Source organism: Ictidomys tridecemlineatus, chromosome 3 (assembly GCF_052094955.1).
Source record: "Ictidomys tridecemlineatus isolate mIctTri1 chromosome 3, mIctTri1.hap1, whole genome shotgun sequence".
NCBI lineage: Eukaryota > Metazoa > Chordata > Mammalia > Rodentia > Sciuridae > Ictidomys > Ictidomys tridecemlineatus.
In genome coordinates, this window is record NC_135479.1 from 19,524,495 (window position 1) to 19,542,159 (window position 17,665).

The window sequence follows — 17,665 nt, forward strand, 5'->3', positions numbered from 1 at the left end:
CCCTCTAAAGTAGTAGTAAAGCTTCTAGGAACCAGGGCTGCAGCAGCCTCTGAGTGTCTGGGTGACTGAGCACATTGAAAAAACTTCCTAGGCCCCTTGTGTAAGAAGAGTATCCCACTGGTCTCTTCTCAAAAGAATTTTACTTCCTTGAATCTGAGATGGACATGATCTTGCCAATTCCTGTGATGTCCTCAGGTCATCTTTCTGATAATCTCTGGGCAAAGGCTTTTAGCATTTCTTTAGTGGCAGCAATCCCTTTAACAACTGCAACTTCCTTAGCCCTAGTTTTACTCCACCTTTGAGTCCAAGTTTTTCAAGTCTTTCTGCTCCTGAATTTTAATTAAGTTTGACTAAAAGCCACCAGCAATATCCATACCCCTACCTGAATGCTATGCTGTTTAGAAACTTCTGCCAGATTAAGAAGTTTATTGCTTTTAAAATCAGCCTCACAGAAAGTCTCAGGACATAGAAAAATGCAGACAATTTCTCAGCTAGAATATAACATGAATGGCTTCTAGGTCAATTCCCAATAGTATTTATTCCTCTGAATTTTCCTGAGCCCTGTCATCACTGTCCATGGTTCTATTGGCATTCTGGCTTTTTGAGCTCCTACCAGAATCAACCATTAAGCTCCACTTCTAAGACTCTAAAGCATTTCTAGCTTGCATTTAAAAATATATTTTTTTTAAAAATGTGTACTTCCCCCATAACATCCATGGAATGCTTATTTGATTCCACAATACCCTTTTCTCTTTTTAAAGAACTCCATGCTGCACTCTATTAAAACGAATGAAAATGAAATGGCACTTAAAAGCTGGAGAATTTTGCAATTTACTTTGAGATCTATGGAAAAAGTCTCAATTGCTACTATGAAAATTCAGTTAATGATAGGAAGTGAATGTGTGGGAAAGTCAAGTATTTTTGTCTAATTCTTTAATATAGATTATCAGAAAAAGGAGTGGTCAGCAAATACAAAGGCAAATGGATCCAGATGCTATAGAGTTAATCCAAGTCTGGAGCAGTCATCAGTCACCAGAGTGCCTGAAAAAGTCCAGTCAGTTTGAACCTACTTCCCACAGATGTCATCTACTACAAATATCTAAGTTTGTGGGAGCGCTTAGGTGAAGAAATGGAAATGAACCTGACAGAAATATTTTAACTGGCTGCCATGAGTTTCTTAATCATAAAGCATTCACATCTAAATACCAAAGACCAGATGTTATTTGTGGAAATTCATCTGACCTAATGCTCATTATTCTTTCCAATCCTAATAATTATTAATAAAATATATGCATTTTGTTTGCATAAAGTTTATTGTTATCATAATTGAATACTGAATGTTTCTTAGATACAGAATCTAAGTCCAATGATCAAGCTTTTGAATTCTACACACTCATGGGTTTTAAAAGCATAAACAAAGTCAAATGTCTGTACATGGAAATTGTGAGTAATACCATCCCATTTTGAATGGTACTGAAATACCAGTACTTCTGAAAAATGTTATGGTTAACTATATGGGAAACTATGTTTTCTTGATTATGAAGGTATATTTGTATCAAGTGGCCTGTTAGGTAAATGTAATATGCAATGATGAACTACATTTATTTTAGGCCCACATTTATTATAACATTCTATATTATAATAAAGTATATATTAAAATATATATCAAACTATGCCTGTGACATACATATGTAATACAAGATTAATGTGTATATACTATATAATACAGTCATATGATTATCAAATTGTTAAAAACAAACAAAAAAATTATACTTATAGATGGACAGAATAACTTTCTTTTATTTATATGTGGTGCTAAGGATCGAACCCACTACCTCACACATGCCAGGCAAGAGCTCTGTCACTGAGCTACAGCCCCAGCCCCCAGCTTGCACTTTTATTTATTTATTTGGTGTGGGGGGGACCCGGGATCGAATTCAGGGACCTCAACCACTGAAACACATCCTCAGCCCCATTTTGAATTTTATTTAGAGACAGGATCTTACTGAGTTGCTTAGTGCCTCGCTGTTGCTGAAGCGGGCTTTGAACAGGCAATCCTTCTGTCTCAGCCTCCCAAGCTGCTGGGATTACAGGCATGTGCCACCACACTCGGCCAGATTGCACTTTTTTTTTTTTAAACATTTTTTAGTAGCAATTGGACACCATACCTTTATTTCATTTATTTACTTTTATATAGTGCTTACAATCAAACCCAGCGCCTCACATGTGCTACTGCTGAGCCACAACCCCAGCCCCCAGCTTGCCCTTTTAAACTGTTAGGTCAGTGGAGATCTCAAAATTCCTCCCCCAAATTCCGAAAAGCTCCCAAAGCTTCTGAACCACATGGTCAGGTTAGTCAAAGAATAACCCCACTCTTGGTACTACTTTCTGTTTTAGTCGGCTTTTTCACTGCTATGATTAAAAGATCCTATAAGAACAAGTTTAGTGGAGGAAAACTTTATTTGGGGGCCCACAGTGCTAAGGTCTCTGTCCACAGGCAGCTGGCTCCATTTGAGTTGAAGCTGAACATCATGGCAAAAGAGTGTGGCAGAGGGAAGCAGGTCACTTGATGATCAGACAGCAGGGAGAGAGAGACTGCATTCTCCAGATACAAATTACAAGGCTGGGTACAGCACTTGGTACAGCATTTGCCTAATATGCATGGGGCACTGGGTTCAATCCTCAGCACCACATTAAAAAAAATACTAAATAAAGTTATTGTATTCATCTACAACTAAAAAAACAAGAACAAAAAACAAACTACATACCCCAAAGGCACACCCCTAGGGACCCACCTCCTCCAGCCACACCCTACCCATTTATAGTTAGTACTCAGTTAATTCCTATCAGGGGATTAATTTACTAATTAGGTTAAGACTCTCATAACCCAATCATTTCACCTCTAAACTTTCTTGCACTGTTTCATAAATGAGCTTTTTAATATAAATAATATATATTGTACTGTGTTTTAGACTGCACAATATCATCTGTATACATATATTACATATTATACTGTATTATAAATTTCATAAAATCTGTAATTTATATAATTATAAAGTATAGTTATGTAATATATAAGACAGTATGTAGGATGAACAACCCTGATCTGAAAATTCAAAATCTGAGAAGCTATGAAATCTGAAATACTCTGAAATCCAAACTTTTTGGTTGCTGATATGATGATCAAAAATTTTGGATTTTGGATTTTCAGATTAAGGGCGCTCAACCAATAAAGTCTATGCAAATATTCTAAAAAACAAAAACAAAAAAAACCTCAATGGGCATGTGTTATATACCTGTAATCCCAGCAATTTGGGAAGCTTACGAAGGAGGATTACAAATTTGAAGCTAGTTTCAGAAATTCAGTGGGCCCCTGTCTCAAAATTAAAATAAATAAACTCATAAACCTGAAACACTCTGATCCCAAGCACTTTGATAAGGTATACACAACATATATTGAATATTGCAATTTACTCTGAGATCTATGGAAAGAGTCTCAATTGCTACCTTGGAAATTCAGTTAATGATAGGAAGTGAATCTGTGGGAAGGTCAAGTATAAGCATATACAATTGTATAAACATATATAATTATATAAGCATATATAATATCATGTATTGCTTATATAAAGTATAATATAGATTAAAATTTAGTACATATATTAAGTTAAAATGTAACATGTATCTCTGGACTCATACCATATGCATCTTGAGCCTATTTTTTTTTTTTACTTAATATATTGGAGAACTTTTCAAATCAGTATGTATAGATATAACCCATTCATTTTCATGGCTATATGGTATTCCTTTGAATTCATTTTCTGTGGTTTTTTTTTTTTTTGTGTGTGTGTGTGATACTAGGAATTGAACTAGCCCTCTTAATCTTTTATTTATTTATCTATTTATTTATTGGTACTATAGGCACTTTACAGCAAAGCTACATCCCCAGTCCTTTTTATTTTTCATTTTGAGACAGGGTCTTACTACATTGTTGAGGGTCTAAATTGCTGAGGATGTTCTCAAACTTGTTATGCTCAAACTCAGGTTCCCAAATTGTTGGTATTACAGACATAAGTTGCACCTGGCTTAAAATGTGAGATTCTTTTTTTTTTCTTTAATAAAAAAATTCTTAAGTTTTAGGTGGACACAATATCTTTATTTTACATTTATGTGGTGCTGAGGATCGAACCCAGTGCCTCTGAGCCACAACCCCAGCCCCAAAATGTGAGATTCTTTATAGTTTGTTTATTACATTAAGAGTACTTATTTTGCAGCATAAATCACTAATGCGTGATTGCAATATGTTTCCCCAAAACCCCCAGTGGAGGGTATTTCATAACATACAGGGTACCTTCTGCATTTCTTGTGAAAAATCTGAAAAGTTCTAAATTCTGAAACGGCTGGAGTCTTTAAACTTTAGTTGATCTAGGAAACAGACAATTTTAATTTTTAAACCACTTAACGTTTTAAGGCATGATTGCATCTTGTGAACTTGTGTTAACCTCTTTGCACTGTCCAATTCAATAGCACTAGCTACGTAGGGTTCTTGGGTTAATCAGAACTGAGATGGAGTGTGCACAACCGGGTTTTAAAATTTTTGTAGGAAAAAAACAAAGCTAAATATTTCACTAACTTTACTTGTTACATGATGAAATAATATTCTGAATATGCTGATTTAAACATATTATCAACATGTGTGCCTTCCATTATACGTAATACCAGGGATTAAACACAGGTAGGTACGCTTAACCATTGAGCCACATACCTAGCCCTTTTTGTTTTTGTTGTTGTTGTTGAGACAGGGTCTACACTAAATTCTTAGGGACTCGCTAAAATGCTGAGACTGGATTTGAACTTGTGATTTTCATGCCTCAGCCTCACCAAGCCGCTGGGATTACAGGAGTGTGCCACCGCACCTGCCTGGCAGGGCTATTCTTTATCTAAACCAGTATCATTCCCACCCCTACGCAATGAGGATTTGACCTGCAGGTTTATAAGTAATCCAGGGGTCCAAAGGGCTAAATTGAGCTACGTGCTCTTGACAAGTTCAGGCTGCCAAGTTTTGTCTTGTTTTCTGTTTTATTGTTTTTAAACTTTGTTTTTGTTTTTCAATGTTAAAACAGTTACAAAGACAAAGAAATAAAAATAAACCCAGAACTCCTACAATTCGCGTTTTCTGTAAATTTGGCCAAACCACACCCCTTCCTACACCTTCCGGCGTCTGCGCAGAGACGTAATGAAGTTTGTCCCGCGTTGCTGTCCGTCCGCTCTCAAGCTTTTCTGCGTACGCGTGTTCCCGGGTCCTGGGTGACGGTAATGGCGTTCCTGTGTCAGCGGGACAGCTACGCCCGGGAGGTGCGGCCTTTTGGGAGGGGGATCTGATGCTGCCCCACCGACAGGGCGGTTTGGGGAAGAGGGTGTGAAGATAGGCTTCAGTCTCCGAGTGGAGAAGGCTTGGAGTTTATTTTCTTATCTCTCTCTGCCCAGTTCGTCACCACCGTGGTCTCCTGCCAGCCGGCGGAGCTGCAGACCGATGGGAGCAACGGCAAGAAAGAAGCGCTGAGCGGTTTCCATGTGGTGTTGGAAGACACGCTGCTTTTCCCTGAGGGTGGGGGACAGGTACCAGGCTTGTCCCCTCAACCTGACCCAGTAAACCCCTAATTTCTTCGTCCTTCGGATGGAAAATGCTTTCCTGTCCTTCTTAGCTGTAATTAATTCAGAAGGACATTACTTCAATTCACTTTATTATTCATTTAACTTTTTTTAAACCAACATACCTAGATACAACACAGTATTATTCCAGTCTCCAAAGATAAAGGGGAACGAGACAGTGTGTTTGCATACACACTAGAGATAACCATTGCCCAGGCACAAATAATGTAAATAAAAATAAAGCCAAGTAAAGGGAGTGATAGGATGCTTTCCTGAATAGGAGGCAAATTATTTCAGTATAGTCCTAAATGAAGGGAGGAGTGACCATTACAGTTATCTATCTGATGTTGCTGGGAAAGGGCTAAGATTCTAGGCATAAAGTACAAAGGCCCTAGGTGAGAATTAGCATAGTATGCGTGACAGGGACAGAAAAAGAAGCCCCTGAGGAGTTCAGGAAAGGTAGATGGGTTACAGTAGCAAAATAGAGAACAGCCATTTCTGTGTACTATTGGAGTAGAGACTAAGGTGTGAACACAAAGTAGGTAGGTACATTGTAGCCCTGTGCAGTGGAGCACTTGAGTAATTTCCCCTACTGGGAAGGCTGAAGTAGGAGGATCCCTAATTTGAGGCCAGCCTCAGCAATTTATGAAGACCTTGTTTCAAAATTTAAAAATAGGACTGAGATGCTGGGCATGGGGTGCAAGCCTGTAATCTTAGAGACTCAGAATTCCAAGGCAGTAGGATCAAAATGTCAGTATAACTCAGGATTCCAAGGCAGAAGGATCAAAAGTTCAAGGTTAGCTTGGGCAAATGAGAGAGACCCTGTCTGAAAAGAAAGGGCTGGGGATATGGCTTAGTGGTAGAGTGCTCCGGGTTCAATCTCCACTACTAAAAAAAAGTAAAAGCTGGATTGTATCTTAGAAGTAAAGTGCTACTGGGTTCAATCTCAGTACCACAAAAAAAAAAAAAAAAAAGGTAGATTGTGACACAGAAGATTAGAACAGTAACACCAAAGGTTGGCATTATAGAAGAGATTTTTCTAGCAGGAATAATATTATAAAGGCAGCAAAGGCTGAAAGAATTTAAGTCTCTTTAGTCATACATAGTCTAATATGTTTGGACCCTATAGGGTATGTTGATGACAGGCTAGAGATGATATTGATAAATTTATTGGTTCTTACATAGAGAGGTAACATGGGATCTGGGGTTGTAGTACAGTGGTAGAGTGCTTGCCTAGCACTGAGTTTGATTCTCAGTACCACATATTAAAAAATAAATAAATAATAAAAGATCCATCAACAACTAAAAAATATTTTTACAAAAGAAGTGACATGAGATCACGTTTAGTAGACTTGCAAGTGAGAAAGTTTCAGTTTCATATTAGTGTCATCATTATAGTAATTTTTTTCAACATGGAGGTTTCCTGATCTGCTAAAGGAAAATCTGTAACTTCAGGTATCTGTAGAAGGTCTTGTTTTAGACATCCCCGATTTCTTTCAGGAAATCCTCCTTAATACCCCAAGACTTAGGTCTCTTTCTTTTCAGCTTCTCTAACACCAAGTATATTTAAATTCTGTGGCAATTTGTAGATCTTATTGCAATTGACTGCATGTCTGTGTTCTTCTGTAGACTCTTAAATTCCAGGAGGGATCCCTATTGTTTACATTGTATTCTTGGGCTGGCACAGTATCATAAGTACTTGGTACTTTTCTAAATGAATGAATATTGTTGAATTTAATTCTAGCAGCAGTGCAAAAGATGGAATGATGGGAGGGTGGGAAATTCACATAATTTTAGAGACTATTAAAGATAAAAATTTAGGCTGGGCATAGTGGCCCATGCCTATAATCCCAGTGACTCAGGATCTTGGGGCAGGAGGATCGTAAGTTCAAAGCTAGCCTCACCAACTTATGCCCTGTCTCAAAATAAAAATATGAAAAAGGACTGTGGAAGTGGAGTGGTTAACACCCCTGGGTTCAATTCCTGGTACCAAAAAAGGAAAAAAAAAAAAGGAATTTGGTACATACCTATAATGCCAGTGATTCAGGAGGCTGAGGCAGAAGGATTGCAAGTTTGAGGCCAGTCCCAACAAATTAGGCCCTAAGCAACATGGTGAGACCCTGTCTTAAAAAATAAAAAAGACTGGGGATATAGCTCAGTAAGTGTCCCTGGGTTCAATCCCTCATTAAAAAAACAAAAACAGGCTGGGGATACAGCTCAGTTGGTAGAGTGCTTGCCTTGCGTGCACAAGGCCCTGGCTCTTCAATCCCCAGCACCACAAACAACAACAACAACAATAATAATAGTAATAATAATAATAAACACTAAACGGTGAAAACAGGATAAAGTTTCTTTGGGTTTTACTAAAAATCAAAAATCTTTATTGCTATACTTACAGTCTCTTTCTGTTTGAATTCTATTACTCTGTCCTGAAAAATAAAATATATGTGTTCAGAGTAAGGAGGACAGAGAATCCTTTTGGAATAAAGTGGGCCTACCTCATTGGGCATTGCCTTCTCCTCCTTTAAGGAGGTCAAATTTAGGGTCTGTCTCTCATAAACTTTCCCTAGAGAGTCTTTGTATCTATGAGGTATGGTGAGCCCTGTCTTCTCCTTGATTACTTCTTTTCCCCAGCCTGATGACCGTGGTACAATCAATGACATCTCTGTACTGAGAGTGACCCGCCGGGGAGCCCAAGCTGATCATTTCACACAGACACCTCTGGCCCCTGGGAGCCAGGTTCAGGTCCAGGTTGACTGGGAGCGGAGGTTTGATCACATGCAGCAGCATTCAGGTAAGTGAGGCAGGATGGGGGACATCTGGAGGTGCAGTTGACATGTATGAGACTGTCATGATTATTTGAGATGCGGTTTGGATTCTCTAGGAGTTAACCTTTTGGAAGAGACAGAATCAGCTCTGATTCAGGCAGAATATTATATGTTTTAAAAGCAAAATGAACAATTTAAGTAAAAATATCAGACTAATTGCTGGTTCTAAGTATTACCAATTTCCAACTTGATATTTCTACCTGAATGTCTCACAGGCTTTTCAAACTCAAAATGTCCATCCTTGTTTTCCATCAGGATCCTGTATGTTTAGTCCTGGGTTTCTGTGTCTACTATGCCTGGCTGCATAAAGTTTTTCAAAGGCTTCCTTTAGTTCTTTGTGTAAAGCCAAATTTCAAATCCTAGAATTTGTTCCAGATGCTCTTTTGGGGATAGCTAATCAATCACTAAGTTCTTTTGGTTTGTCTTCTAAATATCTTTTCACTTTGTTCCATTGTCAAAGTAATCATCCTAGATCCAATTTTCACTGTCTTGGCCCTAGACCTTTGCACATTCAATTTTTCTCTGCCCTACCCTGTTTTCCACACAGCAATCAGAACAACCTTTGTTGTTTTTTTTGTACTAAGGATTGAACCCAGGGTCTTCCACATAGTACAGAGCAATCTGTTTTATTTTTATTTTTTCAGGGTACTAGGGATTGAACCCAGGGGTGCTATACCACTGAGGTATATTTCCAACCCTTTATTTTTCTATATTTTAAAAAATTTGAGACAGGGTCTCGGTAAGTTGCTGAGGCTGTCCTTGAATTTGCCATTCCCTTGGCTTGGCTTCCCAAGTCACTGACTGGGATTATAGGTGTTCATTCCAGGCTACAGAATAGTCTTAAAAAAGAAAATGTAGGGCTGGGATTGTATGTAGCTCAGTGGTAGAGAGCTTGCCTTACACGTATGAGGCACTGGGTTCAATCCTCAGCACCACATAAAAAATAAATAAAGTTATTGTGTCCATTTACAACTAAAATATATATATATATATATATATATATATATATATATATTTTTTTTTTTAAAGGAAATGTGGTTGTGTCAATCCTTTGATTAAAGTTTTCTTTTCATTTATTTTTTCTTTGGGGTGGGAGTGATGTTAGTGGGGATTGAAGCCAGGACTGCACCACTGAACTATATCCCTAACCTGTTTTATTTTTTATTTTGAGAAAGGGGCTTGCTGATCCTCCATGCGCCACCATGCCGGCTGCTTAAAGTTTTTCAAAGGCTTCCTTTAGTTTTTTGTGTAAAGCCAAATTTCTCATGGCCTACAAATCTCTGCTGTGGCTGCCCTTATCTACTGCTCTAGCCTCATCTGGTACCTCTCTCCCTCTTGCGCTATATAACCCAGGAGTGCTTTACCATTGAGTTATATCCTCAGCCCCCCTTTTTAAAATTTTTTTAAAATTTTGAGACAGTGTCTCATTTTGTTGCTTAGGGCCTTACTAAGTTGCTGAGGCTAGCCTTGAACTTGTGATCTTCCTGCCTCAGCTTCCTGGATTGCTGGGATTACAGGTGTGTGCCACTATGCCCAAATGGTATTGGGGGTTGAATGCAGGCCTTGCACATGCTAGGCAAATGCTCTACCATTGAGCTATATCCCCAATCCTATTTTATCTATCTATCTATTTTTTTGAGGTGCTTGGGTTTGAACCCAGGGCCTTGTGCATATGAGGGAAGCACTGTACCAACTGAGCTACATCCCCAGCCCATATTGTATTTATTTTTTAATTATTGTTATTATTATTATTTTTGGCAGTGCTGGGGATTGAACCCAGGGCCTTGTGCATGCAAGGCAAGCACTGTACCAACTGACCTATGTCCCTAGCCCAATTATATTTTATTTTGAAACAGAGTCTTGCTTTGCCCAGGCTGGCCTCCCTTTGTTAGCCTTCCAAGTGGCTAGGATAACAGCCATGTGCCACCAGGCCCAGCTTCTTCAAGGGCTTTGACTGTCTTGTTCCTTCTTCCTTCATAGTTAATTCTTTCTCCTCTTCTTTCTCCTCTCTTTCCTTGTCACTATCATCAATTAAGAATGCTGCTGCATCTCTGATGTCAAGCCCTGTACTTTGCATGTGGAAGGTACTCAGTAAATATATGTTGAATGAATGAATATTACACATTGAATTTGAATTCAAATCCTGCTATGTTGCCTTGGCAGATTCTTGTGAAATAGCATGATAAAACATCTTGTAGAATTCTTGTGATGATTTTCAATAAAATATCTAAAGTGATTAACCGGGTATTCAACAAGGAGAATTTCTGTGATATATCATTTTGGGAATATGTGGCTGTCTGGGTTTTTCATTTTTCTCGTGTCTCTTGCTCCACTTGCTTAGGGCAGCATCTCATCACAGCAGTGGCCGACAATCTGTTTGGGTTGAAGACAACATCATGGTGAGCAGGAGGCATGGGACTAACTGTAGGGCATTGATACTAGCTAGGTCTATTCCCTATAATAGGTTGGGAATAGGAGGATAAAAGAAAGGGTAATCTTCAGAATTGGCTGTTCTCGTGTTGTTAAAGATTGGGTGGAGGATTGACCTGTGTTTTTTAATGGTGAGAGAAGAGACATCTGCCTTTGCTTGGGAAAGAACATGGACTTTGAAGCTCAGAGATCTAGAGGGTGAACCCACCCCCTACCACATACTGGCAGCATGACTTTGATTGTATTTCTTGTCAACCTTTACACCCATAAAGTAGGAATGACAATTCCCTACCTTGAGGGATTTTTGTGAGGATTAAATAAAATAATTTATATGAGCATTCTTTTGCAAACTTTTTTTTTTCCCCCCATATTAGGGATTGAATCCAGGGCCTCACACATGCATGCTTTACTGCTGAGCTACATCCTTAGTGCTTTCTATTTTTTGAGACAAAGTCTTGCTAAATTGGCCAGCCTGCCCTCAAATTTATGATTCTCCTACTCTAGTCCCCTGAGTAGCTGGGATTAAATAGATATGTGCCACCATGCCCAGGACTTTGTAAACTTTATTGTTGTAACATCCTGTGACCACTCGCTCTCTTCTGGCAGGGAGTTGGGGAGACACCGGAGTGTAATTGAGCTGGACAGCCCCTCTGTGACTGCAGAACAAGTAGCTACAATTGAGCAGTGTGTCAATGAAAAAATCAGAGATCGGTTGCCTGTGAGTGTGCAAGAACTGAGCCTGGATGATCCTGAGGTGGAGAAGGTGAGGGGAGAGGCAGGGGCCTGGCTTCTGTTGAATGGCTTTCCAAGGTCTCATCAAAATTCTGACAGCTCTTCTCTCTCCCCTCTATTCCAGGTGAGAGGCCGGGGATTACCAGATGATCATGCTGGACCCATTCGAGTTGTTACCATTGAGGGTGTTGATTCCAACATGTGCTGTGGGACTCATGTAAACAATCTCAGTGACCTTCAGGTAGGTGTGGAAGGACTGTTGAGTGGTTTCAGGAGAGATTATTGGGGCCTAGGGGATTACAACAGGGCTGGGAATGGTAGAGGGGTCAATTAAGGAGTCCTAAATGGAATCTTCTTCATTGCTTTAGAGCTGGGGAGGAGTTCTAGGTCTCTTCTGTCCCCAGGTCCCAAGACCCACTGTGGTTTATCCATGTTTGTGTGTGTTATCCCCTTCATGTAGGTCATAAAGATTCTGGGTACTGAGAAGGGGAAAAAGAACAAAACCAACCTGATATTTCTGGCTGGGAACCGGGTGCTGAAGTGGATGGAGAGAAGTCATGGAACTGAAAAGGCACTGACCACTCTGCTTAAGTATGTCCCCTTTAGTTGCTTCCCATTCCTCAGGTTCTGGACACCTTGGGGCTTAGCTCTCCTATCTAAGATAGACAGATCAAGTTCTTACTTCTAGGAAATAAGATGCAGCCATAAACAATAAAGTGCTTTGGATAATAAACCAGAGCCATACAAAATGGTTTGTTCCCTTGTATCCTTTCTCCCACTTGCCTAAGGGGACTCCTCAAAATATTCCCAGGTCCCTATTAGGCATCATTAATTTATACCCCTAATGTTGGATAACCAGTTTGGCTGGTCTCCATTGACCTTTCTTTGCAGGTGTGGAGCAGAAGATCATGTGGAAGCAGTGAAAAAGCTCCAGAACTCCTCCAAACTCCTACAGAAGGTGATTTATTCTTTAGAGAGTGAAAAGGGCCTAGGATTTGCCTATAATAGACTCCAGACAGCCCCGGGCCTAAGCAGGGGGCTTAGATGGAGTTTGTAGAAGGGGATAGTGAAGGGAGAATGAGGTGGAAGAAAGTTGGTGTTCTCTTGTGTTATCCTTTTTATCTGTCTACTTATCACATCCATTTCAGAATAACCTGAATCTTCTCAGAGACCTGGCTGTGCACATTGCTCATTGTCTCAGGAATAGCCCAGACTGGGGAGGCGTGGTCGTACTACACAGGTAAGAAATTAGGAGCTAGAGAGAATGCAGAAGGCTGTGTTGGGCTTCGGCTCAGCATCTCCCCTGTGTGCAGGGCACAGTAGGAGGTGGGTTGCTCACTGGTATCCTCAAGGCTGAATAGACCCGTAGGCCCTAAAGAAACCATAGCAACTTTACTGTAACCTTATAATTTTCATTAACACCTTCCCTCTCTTCCTTCACCAGCTAATAGATCTCTTATTCTGGTGAATCCTATTTAAGGGAGACAAAAACAAATGCTTTCCTTATTTCTGAATTGCTAAGGCTGAGAAAGATATTTTGGTGGCCTTTGGTCAGAACTCTCTCTTTGCTAAGGGGTCTGGGACATAACATGCTGAAACAGGCAGCAGTGAGACCAGCCTCATGAGGAGCCAGGCTTCCTGCAGTTTTACAGCAACCACTCCAGCCTGGATCTTATGTCTGTGTCCTTTGTCCTAGGAAGGAGGGCGATTCTGAGTTCATGAATATCATTGCCAATGAAATTGGGTCAGAGGTAAGAGGAATATGAGATTCTCTACTCTGCCCTAAGTAGAGACCTAGGGACATACAACTGAGGAGTATTAATTTAGCTGAAGTTCCCCCAGATTAACACTTGAAGAGTAGGGAACAGAAATTCATTCAGTACTATTTTGTTAGCACTATATCTTAGGAACCAAGCTCTGTTTTAGGTGTTGAGTTACATCTATGCTCTTAATCTTTCTGGGACTATGACATTTATCAGCTTCTGCGCTCCTTTTATCTGAGCTTTAGCTTCACAGAGCCATCCGATTTGTGTGTGCTGAAATATAGGGTAGCTGGATGTGGTGGTACATGCCTGTAATCCCAGATACTCAAGAGGCCGAGGTGGGAGGATTGCAAGTTTAAGGCCAGCCTCAACAATATAGGTAGACCTTGTCTCAAGAAAAAGAGTGGGGGTGGTTTGACAAGCCTTTTAAAGGCAATCCCACCCATGTTGTTCTGCTTCTGGCTTCACTTACTCTTCCTTATTCTGACAGTCTATAGCTTAGAGATCGTAAAGTCTCTGTTTCACAATAACTCTAAAACCTTTTTTTGGAATACCTTCTGTGGGTCAAGCATTGTATATTTCTCTCTTCATAATTCTTCTGTGTGGACAGTACTGATTCTTAAGGGGCTCACATTCTAGTGTGGGAGACAAATGTGTTTATCCACGTTTATAATTTGAATGATAAATACCAGATGCAGCAGGGCGCAGTGGCTCATGCCTGTAATCCCAGTGGCTCAGGAGGCTGAGGAAGGAGGATTGCAAGTTCAGAGCCAACCTCAGCAAAAACAAGAGGCTAAGGCAACTCAGTGAGACCCTGTCTCTAAATAAAATACAAAATAGGTCTGGAAATGTGGTTCAGTGATTGAGTGCCCCTGAGTTCAATCACTGGTACCCCAAAACCAAAAAAACACAGAGGCAAAAGAGCACATTATCTGAAAGGATGGGAAGGCTACAGTGGAGGAGCCTTGAAGATTGCTTAGAGGTCATCAGACAGACAAGGGAGCAGAGGCAGCCAGGCAGAGGAAAACATGATGATTTAGGCAGTAGCAGCCCAGGGTGCTTGGTGGGCAGAAGGTTGGAGAGTTGATGGGAGTCAAACTGTTAGAAATACCAAGGTGCTGAGGTGGGAATGTGACTCAGTGGTAGAGTGCTTGCCTGGCATACATGAAGCCCTGGGTTCAAGTCCCAGCACTGCAAAAAAAAAAAAAAAAGACATACCAAGGTGCTTCATGAAATAAAATGTGCTCAAAAGAAGACAGCAAAAATTGCTCTTCTGCAGAAGGGTGTGCCCCCAGAAGGAATCTTGAGGGGCAAGTACACTTGTGTGGGGAGTCCCCCTGCTTTTGTCCCTAATGAAGTACTGTCCCTTGCTCTGATAGAACAGTTCAGGGTTATAATCTATACATTAGCTAATTTTAAAATGGTAGTGGGGTGGGGGAAAGGGATAGGCTGTAATAAAAATGGCTACAGTTGGATCCAATTAAGGCTAAATGCTATATTCTGAAAATGGACTACTGAACTTTCTTTTTCATAAGACCACAAAAGGCATATTATGCTTGGTCCTGGTCACCAGCTTTCTGCCTCCTACTTAATGATTAGCATAAATATTTTACTCTCAAAAAGTTTCTTGGCATTAGTGAAAAAGGTGTGGAGGGGCTGCATCATCATTCATCAGCAGCATCACTGGTGGTTTAAGGGGAGATATCTGTTTTTTGGGTTTTGTTTTTTGTTTGCTTGCTTTGTAACTGGTAATTGAACTCAGAGGTACTTTACCACCAAGCCACATCTTAGGTATGCATCACTGTGCCTGTCTGATGGGAGATATCTATCCTTGGAGACAGGAAAGTCCAGGGTTTAGGGGAGTTGACCTCACATATGCTCACCTCTTTGCTTTACCTCCTAGGAGACCCTCCTCTTCCTAACTGTGGGAGATGAGAAAGGTGCTGGGCTCTTCTTACTGGCAGGGCCAGCGGAGGCTGTGGAAACCCTGGGGCCCAGGTAATGCTATATAGGTTCTGATGCTACATGGACTTTCTTGTGTGAGAGGAAGAACATGTAAGCTACTAATTTAATAATACTGCCCTGTACCTGTTAATAGGGTTTTCATATCTGCCATCTCCTTGATTTATATTGTAGACACGTGAGGTATGCTGAGCGGAGATGTTATCACCACTACCACTCCTGGTTTGACAGATGAGGCACCTTGTATCATGTGCCTGAGGTCTCACAGTTAAAGTGGCAGAACTGAGAGTTGCACCCAGCTCATTTGGCTCCAAATTTCCTGTGCTTATATATTTTCTTTTAGAAATTTAGATTCCAGTTGGACAAAGAGGCAAACACCTGTAATCCCAGCTACTCAAGAGGTCAACCTCAGCAATTTAGCAAAACCAGTCTCAAAAAATAAAAAGGGCTGGAGATATAGCTTAGGAATAGAGTGTCCCTGGGGTTTAATTCCCAGCACTGTAAAATAAACAAACAAACAAATAAATAAATAAGTAGAAAAAAAAATGAGAACTTTGTTGGACTTCTTTACCCTTGTAAAGAAGTTTATGTTTCTATTTTAAATTATGTATAGATTATAACCCAAAATCTTTCTGGCATTTGGGGTTTTCAGAGTCCTTACTAGCTCTGGAATATGTGTTCATCAAAAACATTGAAGGACCATGTAAGAATTTATAGTAGAGATTAGTAACAGGCAGCCTTATGTGGCATACAGACTACTTTGGCCTGGCCTTGTGAAGTGTTTTAAATTTTCAGATTAGTTGCTACTTTTTTTTTTTGTACTGGGGTTTGGATGTAGGGGTGCTTAACCACTGGGCTTCATCCCCAGTCCTTTTCTGTATTTTATTTTGAGACAGGTCTCACTAAGTTGCTGAGGTTGGCCTTGAACTTTTGATCCTGCCTCAGCCTCACAAGTCATTGGGGATTACAGGCATGCACCACTACACCCAGCAGTAACTCTGGGTCCACACACCTACATGATAGTAGCTATGAGGAACTGAACTGCCATACTCCCCAGATAGCACATACTCTCCAGTTTGCCACCATCCCCACCTCCCTCCTAGCTGTGTCACTGCTGCTCCCCACAGCAACCCCTTGTCCCTAGTATATACTCATCCTGCTCCCTGGAGATTACCATAATTTATTTTGCTTCCATGTATATACATGTTTCCAGTTATTTGTTTTTCTTTTTTTTTTGTGTGTGTGTGTGTGTGTGTAATTCTGGGACAGTTATTTACTGTTATAGCATACTTGGTACATATCATGTACATGTACAAGTATTATGAATTTTTTTAACTCTTTAAATTGACATTGACATATATGTTTATGGCATATAGTGTGATAATACAGGTATTCAATGTGTGATTGATCAAATCAGAGTAATTAGTGTTTCCATAACTCTAAACTTTTATAATTTCTTTTGGGAAACTTAGAACTCCCCTCTTCTGGTGCAAGTTTTTTTTTTTGTGTGTGTGTGTGTGTGTGAGTGTGTGTGTGTGCAAGTATTTTTTTTTTATTTTTGGTGATCCTAGGGTTAGAACCCAGGGCCTTGTACATGCCAGGCAAGCACTCTACCAACTGAGTGATAGTCCCAGCCCTGTGCAGGTGTTTTTAAGAAGGGCTTCTAGAAATTATTATTTTTCCTCCCCTAGGTCCCAGGGCCGCCCTTGTGTTTTTGTGTTTTTTTCCCTCAAAGACCAGCTCTCTGACTGCATCTCTGTTCCTCAGGGTGGCTGAGGTCCTGGAAGGCAAAGGAGCAGGGAAGAAAGGCCGCTTCCAGGGCAAGGCCACCAAGATGAACCGGCGGGCAGAGGTGCAGGCGCTTCTACAGGACTATGTCAGCACGCAGAGCGCTGAGGAGTGAGAACTCAGAGTGCCCACTCCCTCTGACCATGGAAGGAGTCTCTTGGACAATAAAATAATGTGACTCAAAATGGTTCTATTACCACTTAAATTTATATGACTAATTTGTACAGAATCCTTCAGTGTGCTTGTGTGATTAGCATCTGTTTGTGAATAAACAGTTTTCTGATTTGGTGCCTATTAGGCATAACCTACATGAGTGGGCATTATGTTGATGACATGTGCTAATTTGTCTAAGCCTAGCTGAAACCTTTGTTTTTTTGAGAAACATATTGTCTACAGAGAATACAAGTCAGTCTAAGGCTTTATCCATGACTTAGTCTCATTCATATCTCCTTGATTGCTTTTCTTTCTTTCTTTCTTTTCTTTTTTTCCAAATATTTGTTTACTTGTATTTTG

The 17,665-nt window shown here is 40.2% G+C and overlaps 1 protein-coding gene across 4 annotated transcripts; it reads left to right on the forward strand.

The window, feature by feature from the left end:
* Positions 1-5,189: 5,189 nt before the first annotated feature.
* Aarsd1 (alanyl-tRNA synthetase domain containing 1) lies at positions 5,190-17,460 on the forward strand. 4 transcript variants are annotated; one of them, XM_021724259.3, is made up of 12 exons: positions 5,190-5,352; positions 5,485-5,646; positions 8,284-8,443; positions 10,819-10,876; positions 11,514-11,670; positions 11,764-11,880; positions 12,100-12,230; positions 12,531-12,597; positions 12,788-12,879; positions 13,336-13,390; positions 15,306-15,400; positions 17,132-17,460. In XM_021724259.3, exons 1-12 carry the CDS (start codon positions 5,314-5,316, stop codon positions 17,265-17,267), a joined length of 1,269 nt encoding a protein of 422 aa, XP_021579934.1. In that variant the 5' UTR covers positions 5,190-5,313; the 3' UTR covers positions 17,268-17,460. The 4 variants fall into 4 exon arrangements, 3 of the variants coding, with proteins under 3 accessions (XP_021579934.1, XP_005321963.1, XP_077897162.1); XM_005321906.5 differs by having other exon boundaries at positions 5,485-5,616; XR_005726284.2 differs by lacking the exon at positions 13,336-13,390 and having other exon boundaries at positions 17,132-17,337.
* The last annotated feature ends 205 nt before the right edge of the window (positions 17,461-17,665 follow it).

What these genes read in the sequence shown, in the direction of transcription:
- Aarsd1 (XM_021724259.3), top strand. Translation starts at nt 5,314, where the DNA reads ATGGCGTTCCTGTGTCAGCGGGACAGCTACGCCCGGGAG. An exon ending in GGGTTGAAGACAACATCATG is followed by an intron (nt 10,877 to 11,513) that starts GTGAGCAGGAGG and finishes CTCTTCTGGCAG; the next exon opens with GGAGTTGGGGAGACACCGGA. An exon ending in CCAATGAAATTGGGTCAGAG is followed by an intron (nt 13,391 to 15,305) that starts GTAAGAGGAATA and finishes TTTACCTCCTAG; the next exon opens with GAGACCCTCCTCTTCCTAAC.